Raw genomic sequence first — 24,796 nt, 5'->3', positions numbered from 1 at the left:
TTCCCAGTGAAAACGATTATGTACGGGGTACTAATCATGTGCAGGTACTGTTCTACGTGCCATAAATATTTTAGCTCATTTTACTGTAACTGACAGGGACCATTATTCCCATTTTACATATGAGCAAAAGAAGGCAGGGGGGGAAGCAAGGGGCAAAACAGGAAACTGATTGCAGGCACTGGGACCCCAGAGTTAGAGCACATGTAACCATTGCCTGCTGAGCCCCAGGGAGAGCCCGGCTCTGCGGGTTCCTGGAAGCAGTACGCCTGGCTTACCTTGATGGTAGAGAGAGCTCTGGATTTTGGAATGAAACCAGCCTAGTTCCACTACACATTCATTGTGGACAGCTGGGCAACAAGGAAGCTGCTATGCCTCAGTTTCCTCAGCTATAAAACCAGGACCTTGGCGGCAGAGGGAATAAGACCTGGGTTTTGGAATAAGACCAAGGTTTGATCTCGCCTAGCAAATCCTGAATAATCCTATGTCATGCCCCCCCACCCCACACCTTCTAAGCCTCAACTAGAAAGGGAGCGACTCTTAGCCTGGGAGCCCAGGGAAGGTGTTTGTGTGGCATTGGAGAACAAGTGTGCCCAGCAAATAACTGGGCTGCTGTTATAAGCGTGGTAGTGGGCTTTCCCTGAGACAGGTCTTGTCACAGTCAGATGGAGAAAGATGTGCCACACAGAAGGAACACACAGGGCAGGGCAGAAGGTGAAATAAGGGCCGTGGTCACCAAAGCCAGGAAGAGCTGTCGGGGCAGGTTTTCCTGGTGAGAGAGCCCCCTCCCCTTCCCCAGCCTGACTCCCCATTCCTGTCCTGTCCAGACCCAGGGTTCTAGGTGGCCAAGTGTCTGAGTACAGGTCACTAAAGCGTCCCCAAGACTACGGCTGGAGAATCCTGGCTTTGTTTTGGAAGGTCTTGCCCCTGAGTTTCCAGTAGGCTTTTATCTGACTTCTTGAGCCCCAGGGGAGCTAAACTAGAAGCTTCAGGTTCTCGGGGAGAGGAGGAGAAAGGTGGAGCCCGGGAGCCCCACTATTCTGCTTGTGTTGGGAGGTCTTGTGGCTCCGTCTTGGGGCGGAGGAGGGTGCGCGCCCGGCGGGGCCAGGGCGCACGGGGCACGCGTCCACTCGCTGTCTTTCGGACCCGGGGACCGGCTGAGGTTTCTCCCCTCATCCCGGCCGCCTTTCCTTTCTTTCCTCGGCGCAGCGGGTGAGGTCACGATGGGCTCATTAAGCCGGCAGGTAGGGCGGTCCTGGAATGTGCGAGGGGCGTGATGACAGCCGCCGCCGCCGGCCTCTTTGCGCAACACCTGGGCTATATATGCCCGGGCCGCTGCGCTCCACCGAGGAGCCTTCCGGGGTCCACTACCTGCGCGGGGAGCGCTGGTGAGTACCGCCGGGGCCGGGGCGCTTCCTGCTCCCTTCTCCCCCTTGGAGGAACCTTGATGTACTTTTAACGTACTTAATTCTTCTAGATAGCCCTCGGTGCTCACTTCCAGGAACTTGGCCGGCTTGGGGCTGCTGAAGAGGAAAAAAAAAATAAATAAACCTCCAAATTTTCAGACTATTTTTCTTCATGTTACTGCTATTGCGGTTACTACCACTTCCAGGACCACATTATTATTGCCACTGGCAGTGTTATTAATGAGCCACACTGACTTGGGTATCTAAAATTAGAGGTGTCTCAGGACCCGTGGTTTGGGGAGGGAAAACGGGGGGGGGGGGGGGGGGGGGGGGGGGATGGTGGACATGCCCCTTAGGAGTTCAGGACTGAGCTCTTTTCAGTCACCAACCAGCAGTGCGACCCAGGGCAGGTCTCTGAGCCGCTGGGCTTCGGCTTGCCCCTCTTGACACAAGAACAAAACCATCTGAGAGTTTCTCCTGAGCTGAAAATGCTAGGTTTGTGTGGCTGTCCAGTGCCCTGTACCCTGCACCCCAGCGTGACTCCCATGTGTTACCTTCTTGTTTGCAGCGTTCTTTCGATGAAGTGACTGCAAGATACATTCCTAGTGTGCTGGTCCCATCAGAGTAGGCGGCCATCAGCAAAGGGCTGGCCCATCCTTCAGCTTGTCTTGGGAGAACAGAGCCCACGGTCTTTCAGTGTTTTCGGGGTACTAGGTCAGCTGGCCGGGGAAATGGCTTATAAGCAGAGGAGCGCAGGTGCAGTTTGAGTGTTGGCGGGGACCGCGCGTCTCCAGGCCAGAAAGAGGGTGGCACGTGGAACAGAGTCAATTTAGTCTTCAGGTTCCCTGGGGCAGATGTCTGCCATGGGTCACTGGCACTGAAGAGAATCAGAATCTTTCCTTTTCCTTAGCAAGGTGGCAGCTTTCTCAGACGTGTGGGTTTCATGGAGGCAGCTTGGGGATTTCATTACTTGGAATCACCCCCTTCTCCCTGTTTAAGTTCACTCAGAGAGGTCTCTGTGAACTGTTTCTTTCTTTCCCTTTTCTTGCCCCTTCCTCGTCCGGCAACCTGTCCTGGAGTTCTTTAATCTGTTCCTCTAGTTGGGTATTCTGGAACAAGTTGGGCCTCACAGGAGTGACCATTGTTTCAGATCGTTAAGAGTGTTTGCCTCTCTGTCTGTGCCAGCCGGCCAGCTGATAATGATCTCGTCTCTATTTTTGTAACTTGGACCCAGTGGCAAGAAGGGCAGGCTTTGTAAAAGATTTGGATGTTACACGAATTGCCTCCTCCAAAGTCCACCCCAAATCACTCAACCATCTCATTGAAAGAAGTCCCCAGTGATGGGAGGACAGACAGACATCTGGATTATTGCTATTGGACACAAAGCTGACGAAAAATAGCCTAAATTCAATTTAATGAAGAAAACAGCTTTTTGGGATCAGTGATCTGTAATAAACACTTAATACCATTATCAGCCACCTTCCTCACCCCCTCTTCTCACCTCCATCCTGGGGACAGAATGGCAATATCAGCAGGGGGTAGTCAGGACATCCCAGGAATTAATTCATCCCAATGAATTTTTTAAAATGCAAAAGTGCAAAAAGAGGGCTGTAAAAAGAATGCAATATGTTTTAAATGTTTATTTTTTATAAATTAGCCCTTTGAGCCCCCCTAATACAATACAAAATAATTGATATAGTTAATTGCCGGACTTATTTAAAAATACAAAGTGCACTGAGGGTGTGGTTTGGTGATGGGCCCTGGTTTAAAGAGAGGGAAATGTCTTTAAAAAACCGATTAGTACATATCAGAAGTCTAAGCCGTTCATTAATATGAAAACCAGGTCACTTGTTCCCTGTCTCCTGTCCCAGACCCACTCCCAGCACCACCATGGCCTTGGGGATTCTTTGGCCTTGGGATGGCTAAAGGAAGCCGAAGAAAAGTAGCCATCACCCTCTTGGGAATTTCTGAAGTCTTGGTCATTTTTTCAAAGTGTAAGAAAATACTACTTGAGCATATTGGGGAAACTGGAGTCAGGTTCCCTGAGTCCGAATTGTCTCTGAAGGTGTAGTGTGCAATGAAATCCTTTGTGTGCCTCAGTTTTCTCCTGTAAAATGGGGATGAAATTGGGACTAAAGGAGAAATACAGTAAATTTACAGAAATATGTAAAGTGCACATGAGAGTCAATGGGTTAATTTGGGTGCAGGGCTTTCAGCAGTGCCGGCACACAGTGTTCAATAAACATTTGGCTGGCTACTCTGCCAAGCACTGTCCTGCATGCTGGGGCTACAGGTCCACCCTCCCTGTGTTCAGGGAGGCCACCGCATGGTAGGCGAATGTTTGCGTGTCTGTCTGCAGGACACTGCCCCGTGCCTCTCCTCTCCCCACTTTTTCAGATGACCATGGGCTGCTGCTCCTCTGAGGATAGGCAGCCCCAGAACCGGTGCTGGTTGGAAAGGCCCAAACAATGCAGAGCGTAGGAGTTGGGTGACTGCCAGGTGCCCTATTTTCCCTGTTACAGAGGTCTGAGAAGAGCCAAGACATTTCCTCTCCTTAGCCTGCAAGAGTTCTTGGCATCAGGTACACAGGTGGATGCAGAAAGTTGAGCTAAAAGGGGTATCTACACAGCCAGCTCGATTGTAGGGACAAGTGGTGGGGAGCAAGGGAGCAGATGTGTGATCGTAACCACTAACCTCGTGCCTAGACATTAAAAACATCTTTCTGTGTATTAGAACCAAACTGCCCAGATGAATGTTTTTACCCTTCCTTCTCTGTTCCTTCTAGCAGAGTGTGCTAGAGTAAGACCTTGGGGAAGGCGAGGAGAGGGAACAGCAGGATCAGGGCTGTGAGCTGGAAGAAAGCCTTTGGAGGGGCCCCTGCTGGTCCTCAGAGTCCCTCCCTAGGGAAGCAGGTTCCAGGCCGGCCAGTGTCTGCCATGCCCAGAGGAGTAGTGGCCTCAGATGCTGGCCCTGTCCTTTTGCCCATTCCGCATCTCCTGTCCTGCTCAGCTGGGATTCTTAAAAGGCTTGGCATATGCCGAATCCAGGTCTCTGGTATGTCAGAAGGCTTTGTGGGAACTCAGCAGCCTGTCATTACAGCATTCCTGGCTGGCATTTCTAGCCGTCTGAATGCAGGCGTGCATTCAGCCATCTGAAGCAGTAGTGACCTGTGCAGAGGAACGAGTTCTCTGAGTTCTCTCAGAAACCCTCAGAGCTCTTCCTTACCCTGGATCTGAGACCCCTGGTGCCCTGATGCTTTGGGGCCCCAAGGATGCCTCCTCCCTCTGTCTCAGCACCTGACTGTGTGGTCTATAGAAAAGCCCCCAGCTTTGGAACCAGCAGTCCTCTGTTCAAATCCTGATTCCATCCCTGGGTAGCTATGGAGCTTAATTTCTCTGTACCTCAGTTTCCTGGTAAACTGGACAGAACTCCTTCCTTGTTATAACAATAAGGTCACAGATCAACTAGGATACTTCCTTGTCACAAAACAAATGTCAGCCCCTTTTTCATATGCTCTGGGGTCATTTATCACACAGATCTTTAATCTTTACTGAGGGTCCACTACTGTGCTGGCCACTGAGATGAAGAACTTACAGTTTATGGCCAAGTGGAGGTTAGGCCATTTGCAGTGCATTTGCAGTTCCTTTAGCAAAGTTCTTAGTGTCGACTCTGCCGGGTACTGTGCTGAGGGCCTCGCCTACACTCATGAGTCTATTCGTCCTACAAAAGTGAAGGAGATGGTATTGTAACATTTCTGAGATGGTGAAACTGAGGCTTGGAGCGGCTCAGGGCCACACACCGTGCATGGCAGGACTGCGAGCCGGCCCTGCAGTGTGCTTCTCTCCTGGCGCTGTGTGTCAGGCACTATGGTTTCAGCAGAGGTGGCAATGCCAGGGACCTGGGGGAGCCCCTGACCAGCTGCCTAGGCTCCAGGCTGGTTGTGGGGAGTCTGTCCTAGGTCTTGCCTTCACCTCAGATCTGTGGGGTCAGCCTGCACAGAAAGTTGAGGTTTTGCTGGCCAGGAGGGTAGGATGAATGCGGCCTGTGTGCTTGCATTGCTGAGTATAGTGGTTGGGTGCCAGGGGACTCTACATTTGCTCACTTCCCAGGTCCCAAGAGGAGCAGCTGTGGGGTGGAGGGAGCCAGGAGGGGAGTGGCCGGCAGGCGGAGAGCTCTGGGGCTGAGTCAGATGGCTCTCCTGGCTGCCTACCTACCCCTAGGGGAGGCAGTGCTTAGGTGTGTGGACCTGCACCTCCTTTCCTTACCTGCAGGTGCAGTGAACACCCAAGAAATGTTGGTGGAATTCGATGAATGTACCAAAAAATGAGTTGCTGTGTGAGGGGAAATGATTGCTTCATTGGGGAAGTGTTTGTAAAGCGGAAATGACCTTATGACAAGTGATTGAACCCAAGATTAGAGAAAGCAAGACTTCCAAGAAGGAGCAGAGACATTTGACAGAAAATTGCCTTTGCTCTTTGGTGATGCTGTCTACTAGTAAATGAGGGTCTCGAGATGAATGAAGCAGCACAAGCCTCACAGTGTAGAAATGAGACGCAAGATGGTTCACCTGTTGGATCCTTTCCATCACCTCCTTTTCCTTTCTTTTCAGTTCAGTGCAAATGGGAATCTGCCCATTCCACTGCATGTACTATGATAAACCACCTGGAAGTTGGACCATGGTGGTGTCTGTTTATGTATTCGCTAGCTAGTACTTTGTGTTCAGTCACTGAAAACATAATTTAAATAATAGGCAGTCATCCTTCCTAACACCCAAGTGATAAGTTTCCCCAATGAGGCTGACACCCCAGACAGAACAGGTGTCGGTACACCCAGGTCCTAAGGTCCATCACTTGTCCCATACCACCACTGGAGGAAAGTCCCTTGAGCAGATGCCTAGGTGGGGGGTCACCCGAATGGCACAGGTGACAGCTACAGGCCCTGCCAGGTGGTGACATCCAAGTTAAGAGTTTTCTTGATTTGCTCCATTCACCAGGAATCACACAAGCAGGAAAGTTCTTTGGAGGGGCAGGTGTGGGGTAATGCGGAAGTGAGCTGAAGTGCTGGCCGCTGTAAATACCCCATGAGCAGTGCAGGTAAGAGGCCTAAAGGTTTGCATGTAGGTTGGATGCTTTTGTACAAATATTTGGGCCGAGAGGTACCGTGAGACCGAGATCCTGGAACCCTCATTTCCCTGTATATAGTAAGTGAGAGACTGACTTCCTCCACCAGTGTTAAAGCATCTTCTCCTTTGCCTAGTACTTGGCCTTTTATCAGGTCCATCTCACTTTTGATGATAATAATGCATGACTCACTCCTTCCAGCAGTGTCCCAGGTCATGTAATTGAGAACAAGCACAGACTCTGGAGTAGGCAGAAATTCTCGTCGTGCCTGTCGCCTTGGGCCAAATGGCTTCCCCCTGGGTGCTTTGGTTTTCTCATCGATGAAATAAGAACACTAACCCCTCACAGGGTCGCTAAGAGGGGTGGTGACAAGAACCAATCCATTGAACAGATTACTATTCTAAGTACTGCAAAGAGATGAACTCATTGAAGCTGCCTAATAACCCAATGGGTTATAGCTAGACACCTCATTCTATATATGTGAGACCGAGGCACAGAGCAGTCAAGTGACTTGCCCAAAGTCACAGTGTATCTGGGTCAGAGTTGGAGTTTGGCCCTAAGCCTCCATGCTATATAAAATGCCCAGCCTAGTGTTTGATTGAAACTGAGCTCCAAGATTATTAGTTTCTTTCCCCAAGACATTCTGGCTAAGGATCCCTGCATTAAGAGAGTCACAGAGGCACACAGTTTAGCTACACAAGTCCAAAAACGGGCAAATTGGGCCAGCCGTGTATTTTCTTTTTAACCTCTGTACCATTTCAAACTTAAGCTCATTCATCCACGTGGCAGCCTTGAGCTGAGGTTGGAGTTCTCCCAGCTCAGCCTTGGTCTCCTTCCCAACCACCCAGCTCCTCCCTACCTCCCCCACCCAGCCAGCCTCGTAGCTACCTCTCAGCACACCTGAGGAAGGAGCCCTGTCCAGCAGGCCTTCAGAACAGCACGCTTTGCCCCAACTTTGATTGTCAGCTGCAGAAAGGCTTCTCTTTGAGCCTGAAGGAGGAGTCCAACCTCTGACAGACATGGCAGCTCCAGGAGGAAGGATGTTAGAAGCAACTCTGCCCCTGGTGTGCAGAGAACAGCTACCCCGAGAGCGGCTGCAGGAGAAGGCTCTGATTCAAACTGATTGGGATTCAAGGCTCTACTACTTGGGACCTCGAGCAAGTCACTTACCTCCTTGTGCTTGAGTTTCTTGCTCTGTGGGATGGGAGAATAACAGCTCCCTGAATGGGCAGCCCGGCTCAATAAATATTGGCTCTCACTGGCTGGGCAGGTCTCAGCATCCTACTCAGAAAGCACCTGAGGTCTATTGTGTGCCAGGCCCCATGCTGAATGCCTAAGCTGAAGCGAAAGACCTGTGCCTTCATGGAAGCCAATGACTGCAGGACGTTTCCTGTGATTACAGAAGTATGTGCCGTGCTCTGTGGTTGTGTCAGGAAAGTTCCTTGGGCTAAAGAAACCAGTTCGTGTAAGCCCCTCATGATGGGGACTCAGAATCAGCTTCTTTTAACTCCTAGCTTTGTCAGTATGAATGACGGTAGCACTACAGGTATCCCTGAACCTTCTTACCTTTGTGGGTTTGGGGATTGGGATGCATCTCTTAAAATAATTTAGAAATTTCAAATAGAAAAAAACATCACCCACAATCCCACCACTTACTCCAAACCCCATAGAACACTTCTGTATCCTGTTGGATTCTGCTGTGAATGGGACAATAAAGTGCTTTTTATTCACAATTTATCTAAAGCATTTCCCTAGGTTTTGTTTAGTTTTTTTGCTGATTCTTTATAATCTTTTTAATGGCCTGCTATTACACTGCAAGGATGTACCATAGTTAATATAATCTCCCTAGTTTTATTCTTCAACTCTAATGCAGTACAGCAAAAGTGTTTCGGTCTGTACCCATTCATTCAGTCAACATGTATTGGGCACCGTCAGTGTGCCAGGCAGAGCTGCAGACCCAGAGGGTACAGTGATGAACTAGACAAATCCCCTTTTTTGGTAGCACTTGCATTCTGGTGGCAGGACATAGATCTGTTTAAGAGATGGAAAGGATCGGACAGACCCAGTTCTGGGAAACCCTCTGCAAAGAGGTGATTAAACCAAGGCAGGTATTTTTGGTTTTCTGAGAGGAAAATATTCCTAGATCCCTAATTCCTAGAAGTATAATAACCAGGTCAGATGTATGGAAAATGTATGCCAACTGTTTTCCAGAGCATTCTGCAGTGCTCATCTCACTGCATATCCTCCAGGATGGCATATTATACGTGAAACAACTTTTTTTGCTCATTTGATCGTTGACACTTTTAATGTGCCGTGGGTTACTAATGAGGCTGAACTCTATTTTGTAGTAGTTTGTAGCCACTGGTGCTTCCTCTTCTGAGAAGTCCTTTGGACTGCTTTGTCTAACATGTGTCAAAGGACAGGGACAGCAAGGAGTGGACTTCCAGTGGTGTCAAGAGACACTTCCTCTCCACGTAACTGAGGGGCTTTGCTGAGAAAATGGGTTATGAGGAAGTCTCTACTGAAGCCTGGGCAGAACAATGTGGTTGTGTGACAAAGAGCCATTAAACCGGGCAGCATGGCGTAGTAAGAATTGTGACTTGCTTATTGGATACCTGCTTGGCGCCAGGCACTTCCGTAGGCATCACCATTCATCTCCTAACCCTGCAAAATATGAAGAATTATCCCCATTGTCTACATGGGGAAACTGACGTTATATGCTCAGAGGCCTAAAGGGACCTGCCTAAACACACACCCACTGATGTGTGGCACCTCGGATTTGAACCAGGTCTGGTGTGTCATGCTTCTCCCAGAAGACCCGATGGTAGGGAAAGCAGAGCGAATGTCTATGAGCATCCGTGTTAAGCCCACTGGGGGCCCCTTGGAGGACTTGGCATTCCATGAGTTGATGAAGATGGATGGGTTTGTATCTGATTTCTGACTAAAGAGACAGTCAAGACAGAGACCGAGACAGAAGTTAGAGAAATCAAGGGGGGTTCGACTGATACATAGATTTGCGGCTAGCACGGAAGAACACTGAAAGAAGAGGTTTGATTTAGTGACAGCCTGGGGGAGGGGTGGAAGGAGGCCTACACAGAAGTGTAATATGGTGGTTAAGAGTTCACACTTAGAAGGCACGACACTCTCCACTCCCCCAAACCTTTGCAACTACTGGTTCTCCCTGTCAAGGCAACTGACTACACCTCCTTTCAGTGGCTGTTCTTTAAGCTCTGTTTTGTTTTTTTTTTTTTACATCCGCAGACCATGGCTCCTTGGCCTGAGCTGGAAAATGCCCAGCACAACCCCAATAAATACATCGAAGGGGCCACCAGCCAACAGCCCACCCCAGCTGTGAAAGGCAAGGAGACCGACAAAAGTAAGTGCTTCTCATCTGGTAGCTGCAGCCTGGCCTGCTGTGGGGAGCCCACGAGGCTCAGGCCTGATTCCTCACTCCTCCTGGCCTTTGCTGTCTATTTGGGCAGATGACAACCGGACCTCTATCACCAAGATTGAACTTCTGCCATCCCAGTCCACCATGGCCCTGATAGAGGAGCCCACAGAGGTGGAAGACCCCTGGGACCTGCCCGAGCTTAAACACAAGGGGATCAAGTGGTCAGGTAAATACGAGGCCAGCCTTGGCAGGCAGGAGGGGACTGCCCGCTGGCCAGAGGGCTGGCCATCGTCTTTACAGTACAGTGCCCTTTGAATGAAGGTCCTGGCTACGATTGTCACCCGACGGTCTCGGAGGCTTAGAATTAAAGCATGGTGTGATGATGGGGCAATGGTTTGTTCTTTCCATTCATTCATTCAGCAAACGTGCCAGCAGTAAGGTTGTAACCAGGCCAGACGTGGTACTGCGGGCTGAGCAGGTACCAAGTGCTGTGGTGCTGTGGGAGCAGCAGTGAACAGACAGACCCTTGCTCTGAGAACTCCTGGGTGGGGGGGGTCCCCTCACCTAAATGCAGGCACCAGAGAAGGCTTCTGGAAGTCAGACTACACAGCCAGAATAGCCAGGGTGTAAACAAATGCTGCCCTTTTCCAGATTCAGGCTCTGTGTGGATCACACAGCTGGGAGGGAGGAGGTGAGAACCACTGTAAAAGTCAGTGGAGAAAGTAGCCATCAAGGATGTAGCATTGCCCAAGCCCTCCCCAAACGGAGGCTGTGATTGCTACCTTGCAGCCCCAATCTAGAAAACAGTGTTCTAAAGGTGCTTAGGAGAGTCGTTATCTCTGACCCTGTATTTGAGGAGGTGGTAAGTGCTCTTCACTGACTCACTCAGTGACAGTCAGCTAAGCGTGAGCCTGGTTTGCCTGTCCCCAGACCACAGGGGACCCCTCCTTCCAAATGCAAATCTTGAAGAGACAGTTCACCATGGGTTTCGAGTAAATGGTCTATAGTGGTAATTGCTTTGAAACTACAACCATGGCTGCCTACCACCTTGGGGCCTTCCTTGCAGGCCCCTTGGCTGGAAGGGGGGTGGGGGAATTCTGAGCTCATTACCAAACTTCTCAGTGTTTCAGACACTAAAACATACTGTACCTTTATCCTTGCTCCAGAGAGAGACACCAAAGGGAAGATTCTGTGTATCTTCCAAGGGATCGGGAAATTCATTCTGCTTCTGGGATTCCTCTACTTGTTTGTGTGCTCCTTGGATATTCTCAGCAGTGCCTTCCAGCTGGTTGGAGGTACGGATGAAAGGGTCAAAGGTCTGGGGGTGTGGGGAGTTCTTATTTGGTCCAGACCCTTACTACCCAGCAAGCCCTCTCTAGCTGCATCCTAGGACTGGAAGCCACTCATTATGTTGTGAAGTCATGCACCCCTTTTACAGAAGAGAAAACTGAGGCCTATGAAAGAGCTATGACTGGGTGAGGTGGCTTAGGCCAGAAGCCAGGGCAGGAGCCAGTTCCAGGCTCTCAGATCCTTGTGTTTGTCCACAAAGCCTAGGCAGGATGCTGTTTGACATAAGGGTTTATCTCAGGGACCCGTCCTTTCTTTAGGCCTCCCCCTAAGGGGAATATTAAATAAGAATCTTCTCTTAGGCCAGAGCAACTATGGAAATCAAAGCTCAACCTTTGATGGAGAAGGACGGGGGCCCCTGGCCTGGGGGAACCTGCATCCCAAGCAGTTGCCTAAACTATCTCCCAGGACTGAGTATGGCTGTGCCATGTGAGGGAGACTCAGAAGTGAAATCACCATGTGCCCGTCACCTCTGTACCCAAAATGGATGGCAACACTGATAGCTAGCACTTTGAGTGCCTCCTGGGTACAGGCTTTTTCAGGGGCACTGTCTTAAACCTTTCTTCCCAAAGCCCTTGCCATTTAGAGAGAAGAGGTTCAAAGACAGCAGTCCTAAGGTTCACAGCCTATTTATTGGCACAGCGAGATTCAGGCTAGATCCAGGTGACACAGACCCTGGATTTCTGCACCCCTTCGTGTCTCCCTTGAGAACTCATCTTTGTGAGCTGGGAGCATTGGGGAGGGAGGCACTTTTGGGGTGACCAGGAGAGGCACACTGACTTTCTGGGTGGCCCATCCCAGACAGCATCAGTAAGAGGCGCTGCTCTCTGAGCATCTCCGGCAAGTCACTCTCTGGGACTCGTCTTTATAAAACGGAGTGGGAATGGATTGGTGGTCTCAGAGGCCCACTCTCAGAAATGACACTCCCAGCCTTTAATTACAGGCTAGAGTTAGGGCTGGGGGTTTGGGGGCCGCGGGATGGATAGAGAAGGATAAGATCCACACCTGGTGGATAACTCTTAGGAATCGGAAATACGTCCCAGAGACAGGAAACAGGACAATCAGAAGATTCACTGGCTCCCATTGGGCCAAGTGCACAGTTGAGGCCAGGTTCCTGATCAAAAGGCTCGAGCAGGTCTTGCTGACAGAGGGAGGGGTTGAAGGATGGGAGGGTGAAGGGATAAGAGGAATGAGGGTCTGGGGGTGGGTGGGCATGTCTCATGGTATCAGGGCGGCCCTGGGAAAACTCACGACGGAGCACAAAAGGTGCCAGCAGGGCTAGGGGCTGCGCTCCCCAGCCTCAGCCAGTGTTGGCCCTGGCTGGAGACGTCAGCACTCTGCCCGCGTAACCCCCATCAGGTGACTGTGGGTTTGTTTTTTCCAGGAAAAATGGCCGGGCAGTTCTTCAGCAACGACTCTATTATGTCCAACCCCGTGGCAGGGCTGGTGATCGGAGTGCTGGTGACCGTCATGGTGCAGAGCTCTAGTACCTCCACGTCCATCGTCGTTAGCATGGTGGCCTCCTCATGTGAGTCTAGGCACCCGCGAGCCCTGACAGTCCAGACGTTTTCCTTTGCAGCCAGGGAGGCTGGGATTCAGTCCGACTGTGTCCAGGCTTGTCACCATTATCTTCCTATCTTGTCTGTCTGTGATGTGTTCCATGCTGAGTCACAGGCAGCTTCCTGTTTTCATTTCCATAGCTGAGTCTGAAAATAGACCCTGCTGTTTGAAGATGGAATAATCTAGAACTGCACTGTCCAGCCCAGCAGCTACTAGCCATATGGGGCTATTTAATTTTATTTAGCCTTGAGTTAGCCTCTCGATTTTAATTTAAAATATAAAATCCAGTTGCTCCGTTGCACTAGCTCTATTTCATGGGCTTAGCAGTCATCTGTGGCTAGCAGTGGCCATATTGAACAGCATAGGTACAAGACCTTTCCATCACTCACTGCTCTCCGTGCTAAGTATAAAGATATCTAATCATATCACACATTGGTTTTGGGACAGCTGAGCTTGGGGAACTAGCATTCCACACTGGAACCTACCTGATATTTGCTCTGGCTTAGCTAAGACAGACACCCTAAGTGGGACCAGTTTGAAAGGGTGACTTTTCGGCCCAAACCAGCATTTTTAGCCAAAATTAAATAAAGTCTTTTCTCGGCTAAATTAGAAAAAGGTATTACTTTAAAATATTTTCAGGTGTCAGAATATGGTGGCAATATACTAATTTTGTTAGAAAAAGAAATTATACGGCTGGCCCGGTGGCTCAGGTGGTTGGAGCACTGCCATGCTCCTAATGCTGAGGTCGCCAGTTCGATTCCCACATGGGCCAGTGAGCTGCATCCTCTACAGCTAAGATTGTGAACAACAGCTCTCCCTGGAGCAGGGCTGCCGTGGGCTGCTGAGTGCTGCCATGGGCTACCGTGTGCCGCGATGAGTGGCCAGTGGCCAGCGTGGCCGGCAGCCGGCGAGAGCTGCCGTGAGCTGTTGTGAGCGGCCGACCGATGACCAGCAACTGATTGCCTCAGCCGGAGGGAGCACAAGGCTCATAATATCAGCATGGGCCAGGGAGCTGTGTCCTACACAACTAGACTAAGAAACAATGGCTTGAACTGGAGTGGGGAGAGGGGGTGGGGAGATGGAAGAAAGGGTGATAAAGAAATTATATCACCAGGAATTTGCCATAATAAACACACAAGTCCTTAAACATTATTTTCCGGTCTCCTGTAAGGTGGCCTTGCATCCGAACAATTCAGAAAGGCACTTTTAAACTAGGGCCCACAGAAGGACTTCATGGGGTCTGCGGATTCCCTGAAATATGCTAAAAAACCTTGTTGACGTGTCTATTTCTCTGGTGAACAGCCCTCACTTTCAGATTCACTGCAAGGTGAAGAGCCCAAAGAGGTGAAGGAATGCTGCTGTAGGGGATTACTAGCTGAGTTCAGCCTGCCTTGGGTCATGTCTGGAACATAGCCAGGCTGCCTTCCGAAACTTGCTGACTTGCTGTTTTCTACACTCCAGTGCTGACTGTGCGGGCTGCCATCCCTATCATCATGGGAGCCAACATCGGGACCTCAATTACCAACACCCTGGTGGCACTTATGCAAGCAGGAGACCGGGATGTGTTCAGAAGGTAAGGCAGCTCAGAACCAGCCTTTGCCAACTTCAGGCCCATTCGTTTGAGCCAGGTTGTCATAACTACCATTAGCCAATGAGAACATACTTGTCATTCCCAGATTGCTTAGAATTGGCCACAGTGGAATGCAGCTAGTGGTAAGGATCACATACGAACCAACCCCCTGATCTGCATGGGGGGAATAATGGTGGTGTCACCACTGTGTTGTCTAAAGGAGTAAACACAGTCATACAGGTAAATGCTTAGCAAGGTGCCTGGCACAGAGTCAGGGCTTCCTAAACACAAGCCCGGGCTTGGAGCTTAACCTGCAGCATGGGACCATTAAAACAAGGCCAGGTGGGTTAGAATGTACTGCTCTGTCTACTCAGAGCATTATAAACTGAAGCTTTCATTTTTGGCCAGCTGAACCCGTGCCACTTTTTCTTTGTTTTTCACTTGTCTGCCAAAAAAAAAAAAAAAGGCAAAATGTGGCTTTTGTGGATGCATAAAATCTAAAAACGGGATGGGTTGGATCCAGGCAAAGGAAAGCCTTTTCTTCCAGAAGGTTAATGTGAAAACTGAGCACATTTCCCAGCCTCTCTTCTAACAGGTGACAGACTGTTTTGCTTATTAAAATAGAGAAGCCGCTTGTCTACACAATGTTTTTGCTGTGTGGGTCAGCCACAGGGCCTTCAACAGGCTGTTTGGGGGACCAGCAAATGTCCCCACTTCTCCTTGGGTCCCTGATGAAATGTGCTGAGGGTCAAAACAATATACAATACCCAGGGTGTTTGCTAATCTGGTTTTCTCATGAAGCCCAGTAGGCTTTTCTACACCCCATTGTATTAATAGAAAGGAGATTAAATTACTTCATTGAGGGCCATGGCTGGGACTCCAGGTTTTCTTATTCCAGATTTTGGGTTCTATTACACGAATTTTTACCTCTGGATAACTTATGAAATATAAACATACAACCTATGACGGTACTGGCACATAGGAATATAATTGACCTCACTCTCCCTATTTGGGATATTTAAATTGCTTTCAATAACATCTTTGGGGATTCTTTCTGTCTTTTATTTTTAATTAGTTTATTGGGGTGACAGTTGTTAGTAAAGTTACATAGATTTCACTTGAACAATTTGGGAATTCTTTCTTTACCTAGTGGTTTAGGTTATGTCCTTAGATAGATTCCTAGAACAGTAATTACTATAGCAAACATGTATAAGGCTCTGAAAACATTTGCCAAACTACTAATATTTATCACTTTACAGTGTACGAAAATGTCTTAAATCACCCTCTCCAGGAAGAATAAGTTACCTTTTAAAATACTAGCTCATATGATACTAACTCATATGATGTGAAAATTTGTACTTGCAAATAAGTTGATCTTGGTGCCAACTCGGTGGCTCAGGTGGTTGGAGCACCATGCTCCTAACGCCAATGTCGTCGTTTTGATTCCCACATGGGCCAGTGAGCTACGCCCTCTACGGCTAAGATTGTGAACAACAGCTCTCCCTGGAGCGGGGCTGCGGTGAGCAGCCAGAGGTTGGTGTGAGCTGCCGCGGGCTGCTGTGGGCTACTGTGTGCTGCTGTGGGCTACCGTGTGCTGCCATGCACGGCCGGTGGCCCGCATGAGTGGCCAGCAACCAGCGTGAGTGGCCAGCAGCCAGGGAGAGCTGCTGTGAGTGGCCAACCGATGACCGGTGACCGACTGCCCCAGCTGGGGGGAGTGCAAGGCTCATATAATACCAGCATGGGCCAGGAAGCTGTGTCCTATACAACTAGACTGAAAAACCGGCTTGAACCAGAGTGGGGGGGGGTGTGAAAAAGTGGGGGGAAATAAGTTGATCTTAAAAAAAAAAAAGGTTAAGAATTCACTTGTGTATGGAAGGCAGCTTTCATTGTTACATTCATGCTATTCCCTACCTTGCCAAATGAAGTTTGTCTTCAATATGTGTGATTCAAAAGTGGTCTCGATACATTTCTTTCAAATAGTGGTTGCTAAACTTATTATTGCAGCGGTAACATGTCTGGTTCCCTAATGAAAAGAACTGAATGCTGTCTGATTGGGTGGGAAAGGCCCCACCTAGCAGTGGGCTCAATGCCCATACAGTGGTGGTCAAAGCCCAAAACAGGGCTTGCTGGCCGTTTCCTCATCTGTCAAGTAGGGATATGTAATACCACCCACTTTGGGCATTGCTGTGAGAACCGACATGAGATCATACACATGAATGTACACAGATAAGTGACACTTGGCAGACAATACAAGTAATGACCTGCCTAGACTGGTGCCCACTAACGCTGACTAATCTGGCTGCTGGCTTGGGGTGGGGGTCCTTTCTGTAGGGCTTTTGCAGGGGCCACCGTCCATGACTTCTTCAACTGGCTCTCCGTGCTGATACTCCTGCCCGTGGAGGCCGCCACCCATTACCTGGAGGTCCTGACCAACCTGGTGGTGGAGTCCTTCCACTTCAAGAACGGAGAAGACGCCCCAGCACTTCTGAAAGTTATCACGGATCCCTTCACGAAGCAAATTATCCAGGTAACCTGGCTTCCTTCTGAGGGAAAGGAGCTAAGTCCCTCCCCATTCCCCTTTACCCCACTCCATTGTGGTAGATGGGTCTATAAACAGTGCTGTTTGGCTGCCTCTGAAAGCGACTAAGGAAGGCAGAACTGGGGGAACACTTGACAGTAATTGGCCTTTTTTGTTTCCTTGACTTCATCATGTGTGTCATCTTTATGGGGATGGAGGAGGAGGAGGGTAGCAAATGCTTCTCAAGAGTCAAGGACTGGCCATTGGACACTTGGGGACACTTCGTTTCCACTACTGACCCCAGCACCTCCATATTATTAAAATGAAAGAAGGCTTTGTGAACGTTGCCTTATTGAGAAAAGGCCAGCTTGGACCATGTCCTTCCAGTCTTACCGTGTGGTTTTCCCTGTCATTCAGCCATCCAGTGAGTATCTACACACTTTGTAGATACCAGGTCACTGTTCAATCATTCGTTTATTTTTCAAGCACTTGATGATGTCTAGGGCTCCCCCCTGGGAGGGCAGATAGAATGAGTCCCAGCTCATCTCTACGGGGGCTCACAGTCTGTATGTCCTCCAAGCCTCTCGTGATAGCAGCCCCTACAAGTCCCTCCCACATCAGTTTTGAGGGTGTGCCTATTCTGTCTAATTGCCTTCCTCAGCTGGATACAAAAGTTATCAGCCAAATTGCAATAAACGACGCAGCAGCCCAAAACAAGAGTCTGATCAAGATTTGGTGCAAAACTTTAAGCAACGTGGTAAGTTCCTACGAATATTGCTGGGTGGGTAAATTCTTGCACCTGTACTTTAAATACATCCTCATTCTAAATGGGCAAATGAAAGGAAGGGAAAGGAAAAATTGAGGACCCTTGACCAATCAACACTGGCCAGTGAGAATGTCTGGCTGCCTCTGTTCCCTTTTATGAAGGGACCCTTGGAAACAGTGTGTCACGCTTACAGCTGCACTCATCGATGTATGTCTCCCCTACCCCACACCAAAAATGAGTGTTATGGATGATACAGACCATTTCTCATGTTTGCCACCCAGACTCAGATGAATGTCACCATCCCCTCAACTGAGAATTGCACCTCCCCCTCCCTGTGTTGGACGGATGGTTTCTACACCTGGACCATCAAAAACATGACCCACCAGGAGAACATTGCCAAATGTGAGTAGGACTCACAGCACCAGCCACTGGGACAGGCTGTGTGGGGAGCTGATGGCTAACGACCAAGCTTCTGTTACTGTGAAGCAGAAGGAATAAAATGGATTAGAATAAATGGGGAAGAAATAACAATCTGTGGCCTTGGGCGTCTCCATGCCCTCCTACTGAGGACTTCCCATGGTCCCCTCAGGCCAACACATCTTTGTGAATTCCAACCTTCCGGATCTTTTTGTTGGCATCATCCTGCTGGTGGCCTCCCTGCTGGTGCTCTGTGGCTGTCTGGTCATGATTGTCAAGCTCCTGGGCTCGGTGCTCGAAGGACAAGTAGCCGTTATCATCAAGAAGACCATCAACACTGGTAGGTACACTGCGTCCCATTCTGGGCTTTTTAGGGGATGGCATCACTGTTGCCACCTCGGGTAGTGGGGGGGCTCCTTTTGATTCTTATCTAGCAGTGGCCTCTACATGGAATTTCTCTGAGACCTGAAAAGCTGCAGCAGTTAAGACACCATTCACCCTTGAAATCTTCCTTGGGGTCTTGGGTGGGGTCTGGGGAGCAAGCACAGCACACGTTTTCGATGTCCGAGAAAGAGCCAGCTGAAATCCAGAGAGCCGTGAAACAGGCCTTCCTCCCCAGCAGGTGTCCTATATGAAAGGATCCCTTAGGCAAAGGGTAGCAGATGCCCATTCTGGTAGTCTCGTCCCTTCAACTCTAGGGAAGAAAAGGTGCTTCTGGATTAGTACACCTGCGTCTTAAAGCCGCCTCTGCAGCTCCAGTGGCCAAGGGGAGCTCCCGCTGAGTATGGTGTCCTGGCCAAGGGGAGCGTGCCCAGCCATGATCATCACCAGCCCGTGTAATCCAAGTGAAATGGGGCCGAGAATGTCTCCCAGGGTCGTTATGAGGTTGTGACTTTGAGGGTGAGCCGAGTGACACTGGGTGCTTGCTGGGTGTGCAGGCCTCATCCCGAGCCACTGGTGCTGAGGGCTGGGTTGGTAGGTAGGCTTCCCAGCTGCTGCATTTCCTTTTTTAGGTGGAAACACGTGGAGCATACACAGTATTGGGAGACCAGGAGAGGAGGGAGAGGACCAATTGTCCCCAGAGCTTGGTGGGAGGAGGGTGGTTTTGGGGGTGATGTTTTACTCAGTTCAGGCTGCTGTACCAAATTACCATAGACTGGGTGGCTTAAACAACAGAAAGTTCTCTGAGTGCTGGAGGCTTGGAGGTCTGACACAGTCAGGTTCTGGTTAGGACCCACTTCCTGATTTATAGAGAGCTGTCTTCTCACTATCCTCACGTGGAAGAGAGAGTGGAGAGGACACAAGCTCAAAGACCCCACTTCCTAATACAATCCCATTGGGTGTTAGGGTTTCAACATAAATGTTGGGGGTGACACATTCAGTCCATAGCAGGTGAGTTCAGCCTCTATGACCTCTGACCTCCAGTGAATATGTGTTTTTGTCTTCAGGTACCCACATCCTTGGTTTCACCATCTGAGTATGCAGGGGGAAAGGATGTTTAAAATGAGCGATTTCAGACTGGTGTGGGGACACTAGCCTAGCTTGTGAACCCCCTGCCTCCCCTCCCCGGTCCCATGGAGGTGCCAGCTGGGCCTCTCACCCATGCCTTCCTAGAAGGGCTGTGACTGGTCTGTTCCTTCTGTCTTCCAGATTTCCCTTTTCCCTTTGCCTGGTTGACTGGCTACCTGGCCATCCTTGTGGGGGCGGTGATGACCTTCATCGTGCAGAGCAGCTCGGTGTTCACATCTACTCTGACCCCACTGATCGGTGAGTTTCTCCCTGGCTTCTCCCTGTGGCCACCATTACCGTCTCCTATTGTCCACTGGGGCTAATGTTATGGGCTTTGTATTTTCTCCCCCAGGCATCGGTGTGATAACCGTTGAGAGAGCATATCCACTCACGCTGGGTGCCAACATTGGCACCACCACCACCGCCATTATGGCTGCTTTAGCCAGTCCAGGCAGTACCCTGAAGAGCTCACTCCAGGTTAGGAAATGTTGCGTGGGGCAGGGGCTCTGTGGGAGGGATAAAAGATCATCCATGGTTGTGGTGAGCAGATGGTTTCTAACAAGAGCCAAGCTTTTCTGTTATATCCCAAAGTGTGATGTGGAGAAGCAAAAGGGAGGTAGATTTAATAGTCAAAGTCACCTACTCATGGAGATCGTGAGACTCCCACCACCAGCAGTTGTTGAAACAGAAAGAGGGTGGCCTCGTGATAGAGGTGCAAAGAGTATTTAGGAAGCATAGACCCTACTTCCATCTCTGCTTCTCTCTTGGGAGGTGGCCTGGGGCCTGAGGCCTGGCATTAAGAAGAATCAGGTGGCCCTACCTGCCTTGCCTGGTGACCTTGGCCAAAAAGACCTTTGGCATTTGAATTGTCTCACCATTTACACCCTAAGTGACCTTAGACAGGTGATCTAACCTTTGAGCATCAATTCCCTCATCTGAAAAATGGGAACCATAATCCCTATCTCCTTAGGATTATTTTCTAAAGTTCTGATGAGACTGTCTAAAGCCATGCTGTCCAACAGAAATATAATGCGAGCATAGAATACAAATTTTGGTTGCCTGTATAATTTGAAATTATTTTTAGTAGCCAGTTTTCAAAAATGAAAAGAAACAGGAAGACCAATTTTAACGTATTTAGGTAACCCATTATCATTTCAACATGCAACCAATAAAAAAAATTGAGATACTTTACCTTCTCTTGGACTAAGTCTTTGAAATCCAGTGTGTATTTGACACTTACAGCACATTCCCAGTGTGTAGTAGCCACATTTCGAGTGCTCGGTTGCCACACGTGGATAGTGGTTAATGTATTGGACAGGGCTGGTCCAAAGCCCCTGGTAAGATGCCTGACACCCAGCGGGCCACCTGCCTGGATTTGAATCCACCTCTGTCATCCATTGCCCACCTGTTTGACTTTGGGAAAATAGCTTAACCTCATGGTTACTCAATTTCCTCTTACATCAAATAGGGACAATGATTGCCACCTCATTGGATATTTTTTGAGGATTGAAGTAAGGGACTTAAGCTGGCAGTAGGTGTATGCATGAAGTTCATTGTTAAGCTTTTTCTAAAGGACTCTAGGCCCTGAATACAGCTGTAATTCAACTGATTGCCTCCCCTGCCCTCCCAACCCTCACCCCTAGACACATAGTAGGCCCTCAGGCAGTGCAGGTCCCCCTTGGGCTGAGCTATGGAGAAAAGGAAGGCCTGTGACTCTGCTGCAGATGCCTGCTAGGTGACACCCCTTCTCCCCACCCTTACCATGCGACAGACCCATTTACCCGTCTGACCTCTTGTGTTGCAGATTGCCCTGTGCCACTTTTTCTTCAACATCACAGGCATTCTTCTGTGGTACCCAATCCCATTCACCCGCCTGCCCATCCGCCTGGCCAAGGGGCTGGCTTCCATCTCAGCTAAGTACCGCTGGTTTGCCATCGTCTACCTGGTCGTCTTGTTCTTCCTGATCCCACTGATGGTGTTTGGTCTCTCGCTGGCTGGGTGGCCGGTGCTGGTGGGTGTGGGGGCACCCATCATGCTTGTGTTCCTGCTGGTGGTGATCCTTATGCTCCTGCAGTCCCGCTGCCCACACGTCCTGCCCAAGAAGCTCCAGACCTGGAGCTTCCTGTCCGTGGGGATGTACTTGCTGAAGGTTTGGAACTACCTGGTCTCCTTCTACAGAAGCTACTGCCAGAGACGCTGCTGCTGCTGCTGCCGCGTCTGCTGCCGCATCTGCTGTGTGCTGTGCTGCCCCAAGTGCCGCTGCAGCAAGTGCTGTGAGAACCTGGACGAGGAGCAGCATGTGCAGGACATCCCCATCGAGGCCCCCGAGGCCTCCGATGACACTGCCATGGTCAGAGAGGCCCAGAACGGGGCCGCCAAGTCCCAAGTGGATGCCCTGGACACAAACACCACCTGTAACAACACAGCGTTGTAGGGGCTGCCCCAAGGTGGGAGAAGGAGCCCCGAGTCTCACATGCTCATGCTCCCCCGGGTTCTGCATGTCTCTCTCCACTTTGCTGAGAAAGGTCAATGCCATCAGTGCTGGCTGTCTCTCCCTTTCGCAGTGTATCAGCCTGCACGGTAGCTTCATCTCTGCCCCTGCTCCCTGGGTCTTCCACTCCAGGAAGGTATGGAAGAACACTGCAGGAGAATTAGGTAATGAAACCCAACCAGAGAGGTGACCACGCCCACCCACCCCTGCACACAGCTGGGTTGCTCAATAGGACTTATTTTCATACTTAAAACCATTCTCTTGTGATGTCCCAAGGGAGGAGTTTAGGGGAGGTTCTCAAAGGTACACACACACGTGCTCTTTTCTTATTGTGATAAAACTCAGACATCTCTCCTCTACTAAAGACTGGTTTCAACTAAAAGCAGCTGCTCCCAAGCACCCTTGTTCCAGAGCAGCCCAGCTTAGGGAAAAGAGTGGAATCACTTGGAGAGCTGCAGAAGACCACAGGTGTGGGCCTTTCCCTCTTCCCATTGCTCCTTAAATCCTCTGTTAGGGTTTCCCCATCTGGGCATGTATGGCTAGTCCAAGAATTCTACCTGCCGTGTCCTCGAGTTTCCAGGACAGGAGCCACATCGAAACTATGGAGGTTCAGGATGCACTTTGGCTCACCTGTTGCTCCATCTTCCTAAGAGGACAGTGGTCCTATTCCTGAGCTGGGTAAATGGAAGATGCAAGTTAGTCAATGACAAGCATTGGCGAGAAGAGGCGATGAAGATGGTTTATATGCTCAAAGGGCACAGGGTTCTTCTTGATTTGGCTATTTTGGAAACCTCATTGACCATTGTAGTAGCTAAAGCCTAGTCCCACCCTTAGTCAATGAAAATCATCCTCTGAATCCCCTCCACTGCTGCCACCTTTAGTCCCAGGAAGCACCTGAGCACAGAACAGTTCTACAATTCTGTCTCCTTGTTCTCTGTGCAAGATGACTACCTGGGACAGCTTTTGGTGGTCAGCTTCCATTCATCCACCCATCCATTCATCCCTCCAAGCCAGATGTGCTTTGGAGTTGTGAAACTTTCCAAACATTCTCCTATATTCCCATAGATAAGCTTTGATTTCTTGCCCTCTCTGCATGCCGGCAAAGCTCCAAACTTCTCTGAGGGTGGAAACCAGGGCTTGGCTAGACCGCCCACAGAACCTTGATCATCAAACGGCAGTAGCATCTGTGTGTGTGTCTGCAGGTCCAAGGGGTATGCTTCCTGCCCCATATGCCTCCTTTGACTTCTAGAGCCCCCTCTTGTATTTACACCCCCTCCCTCTGCTGTTCTCATCCCCAATAATCCCAGTTCTCTCCCGGAGTGTGAGTGAGCTTCAACCAAGTCTGGGAAATGTGTCAGGGGGATTGGTGGTGCCCCACTCCAAGACCCTGCCCTCCCCCATCCTAGCTTATCCATCTCGACAGGTTAGGGTACCAAACTGAGCCTTTCCTTGTGTGGATACCAGTTCCCTAATAGCCATTTGTACAGTAGTACCTCGGTTTTCGAAAAGTCTCCATTGACGAACACTTCAGTTTACAAACGCTGTAAACCCGGAAGTAAATGCTTCTTCGAACACGCCTCAGAAGTTGAACAAGTTACGCGGCTTCCACTAAGTGCAAGATCCTGAGGCCTAGCTGTCGGATGTTTCCGAACATTTCAGAACTCAAACCGTCTTCCGGAACAGATTACATTAGAAAACGGAGGTACCACTGTACTCCATATCTATAGCTGCACCTGTACAGCGTTTTTCATATGGAGTAAATAGTAGTGAGGCTGATTTTGTAGTGCTCATTTGGAAATGAGGCCGGATTCTATGCAATGTACAGGAAAGAAAGACCATTGCGTTTTTTGTAATGCCACCTTTTCCACATGCCTGTTAGTCACACCCCACGGCTCACTCTGTAAATATGTAAGCTAAATCTGGGTGGGGCTGTGGCCTTCTTTGTACTCTTGATTTTAAAAAATTGAATCCTTGTACCCACGTTGATTGTATTTTTTTACTGGTTGTGGGAAGAGAAATAAAGTTAATCAAACCCAAAAGGAATGTGTTCCTTTCAAAACAGGGAAATAAGGGTCTCCTGGATCTATTTCCTAAAAAATTTGAGGCCGTTTCCCTCAATGTCACTGCTCACCACTAGGCCAGCTACCTAATTTGTGGGGCCCCTTGCTTGCAGGGGGAAAGTGCCATTACAGGTATTGAAGACATAAAGCTTTCCTTTCTTCCACTCCCTCTGTCTTTTTAAAAATTTGCAATTTACAGATGCTCTTTGACTTATGGTGGGGTTACATCCCTATAAACCCATTGTAGAAAATATTTGTAATGCAGGGTCTCTGGTTCTACTCCCCACACAAGAATGCAGGATATAGAGGCCAAAAAGGAACACCCATGGAGCCATAGGTAGGGGAGTCATACCATTATATTCTCATTGATGGCTGATCGAGACACAAAAGCAAACATCCGCGAGTACCACAACGGGGTCTTTCTGCACCCCAGTCTCTCTGGCAGCCAGGCAAGACACAGGAAGTAGGATCCACACGATCTGCAATCCGCCATCCACGCTTGCTAGCCGCAATTCGCCATTCGCTTTGCCAGCCAGCCAAAGAACCAACCCCCTAGCGTAGCCATGGAAGTTATATTAGTAGCTAATGGCTAACCAGTAACAGCTGATGGCCACCCAGACACAGGGATGGCCATCTAATAA

The 24,796-nt window shown here is 49.5% G+C and overlaps 1 protein-coding gene across 4 annotated transcripts; it reads left to right on the top strand.

The window, feature by feature from the left end:
• The first annotated feature begins 552 nt into the window (after positions 1 to 552).
• On the top strand, positions 553 to 24,159 carry SLC34A2 (solute carrier family 34 member 2). 4 transcript variants are annotated; one of them, XR_013992054.1, is made up of 15 exons: positions 1,350 to 1,385; positions 9,785 to 9,899; positions 10,006 to 10,140; positions 11,081 to 11,209; positions 12,646 to 12,789; positions 14,283 to 14,394; positions 16,726 to 16,921; positions 17,574 to 17,669; positions 17,960 to 18,080; positions 18,268 to 18,435; positions 19,746 to 19,862; positions 19,957 to 20,081; positions 21,409 to 22,051; positions 22,169 to 22,259; positions 22,610 to 24,130. XR_013992054.1 is itself a non-coding variant. In XM_081029884.1 (14 exons), exons 3-14 carry the CDS (start codon positions 9,788 to 9,790, stop codon positions 22,036 to 22,038), a joined length of 2,085 nt encoding a protein of 694 aa, XP_080886010.1. In that variant the 5' UTR covers positions 553 to 769; positions 1,207 to 1,385; positions 9,785 to 9,787; the 3' UTR covers positions 22,039 to 24,159. The 4 variants fall into 4 exon arrangements, 2 of the variants coding, with proteins under 2 accessions (XP_080886010.1, XP_080886009.1); XM_081029884.1 differs by adding an exon at positions 553 to 769 and having other exon boundaries at positions 1,207 to 1,385; positions 21,409 to 24,159; XR_013992055.1 differs by having other exon boundaries at positions 21,409 to 22,259.
• Positions 24,160 to 24,796: the final 637 nt, after the last annotated feature.

This window comes from Rhinolophus hipposideros (assembly GCF_964194185.1).
Source record: "Rhinolophus hipposideros genome assembly, chromosome: 1".
Lineage (NCBI taxonomy): Eukaryota > Metazoa > Chordata > Mammalia > Chiroptera > Rhinolophidae > Rhinolophus > Rhinolophus hipposideros.
This window is presented reverse-complemented; position numbering and strand designations above follow the sequence as displayed.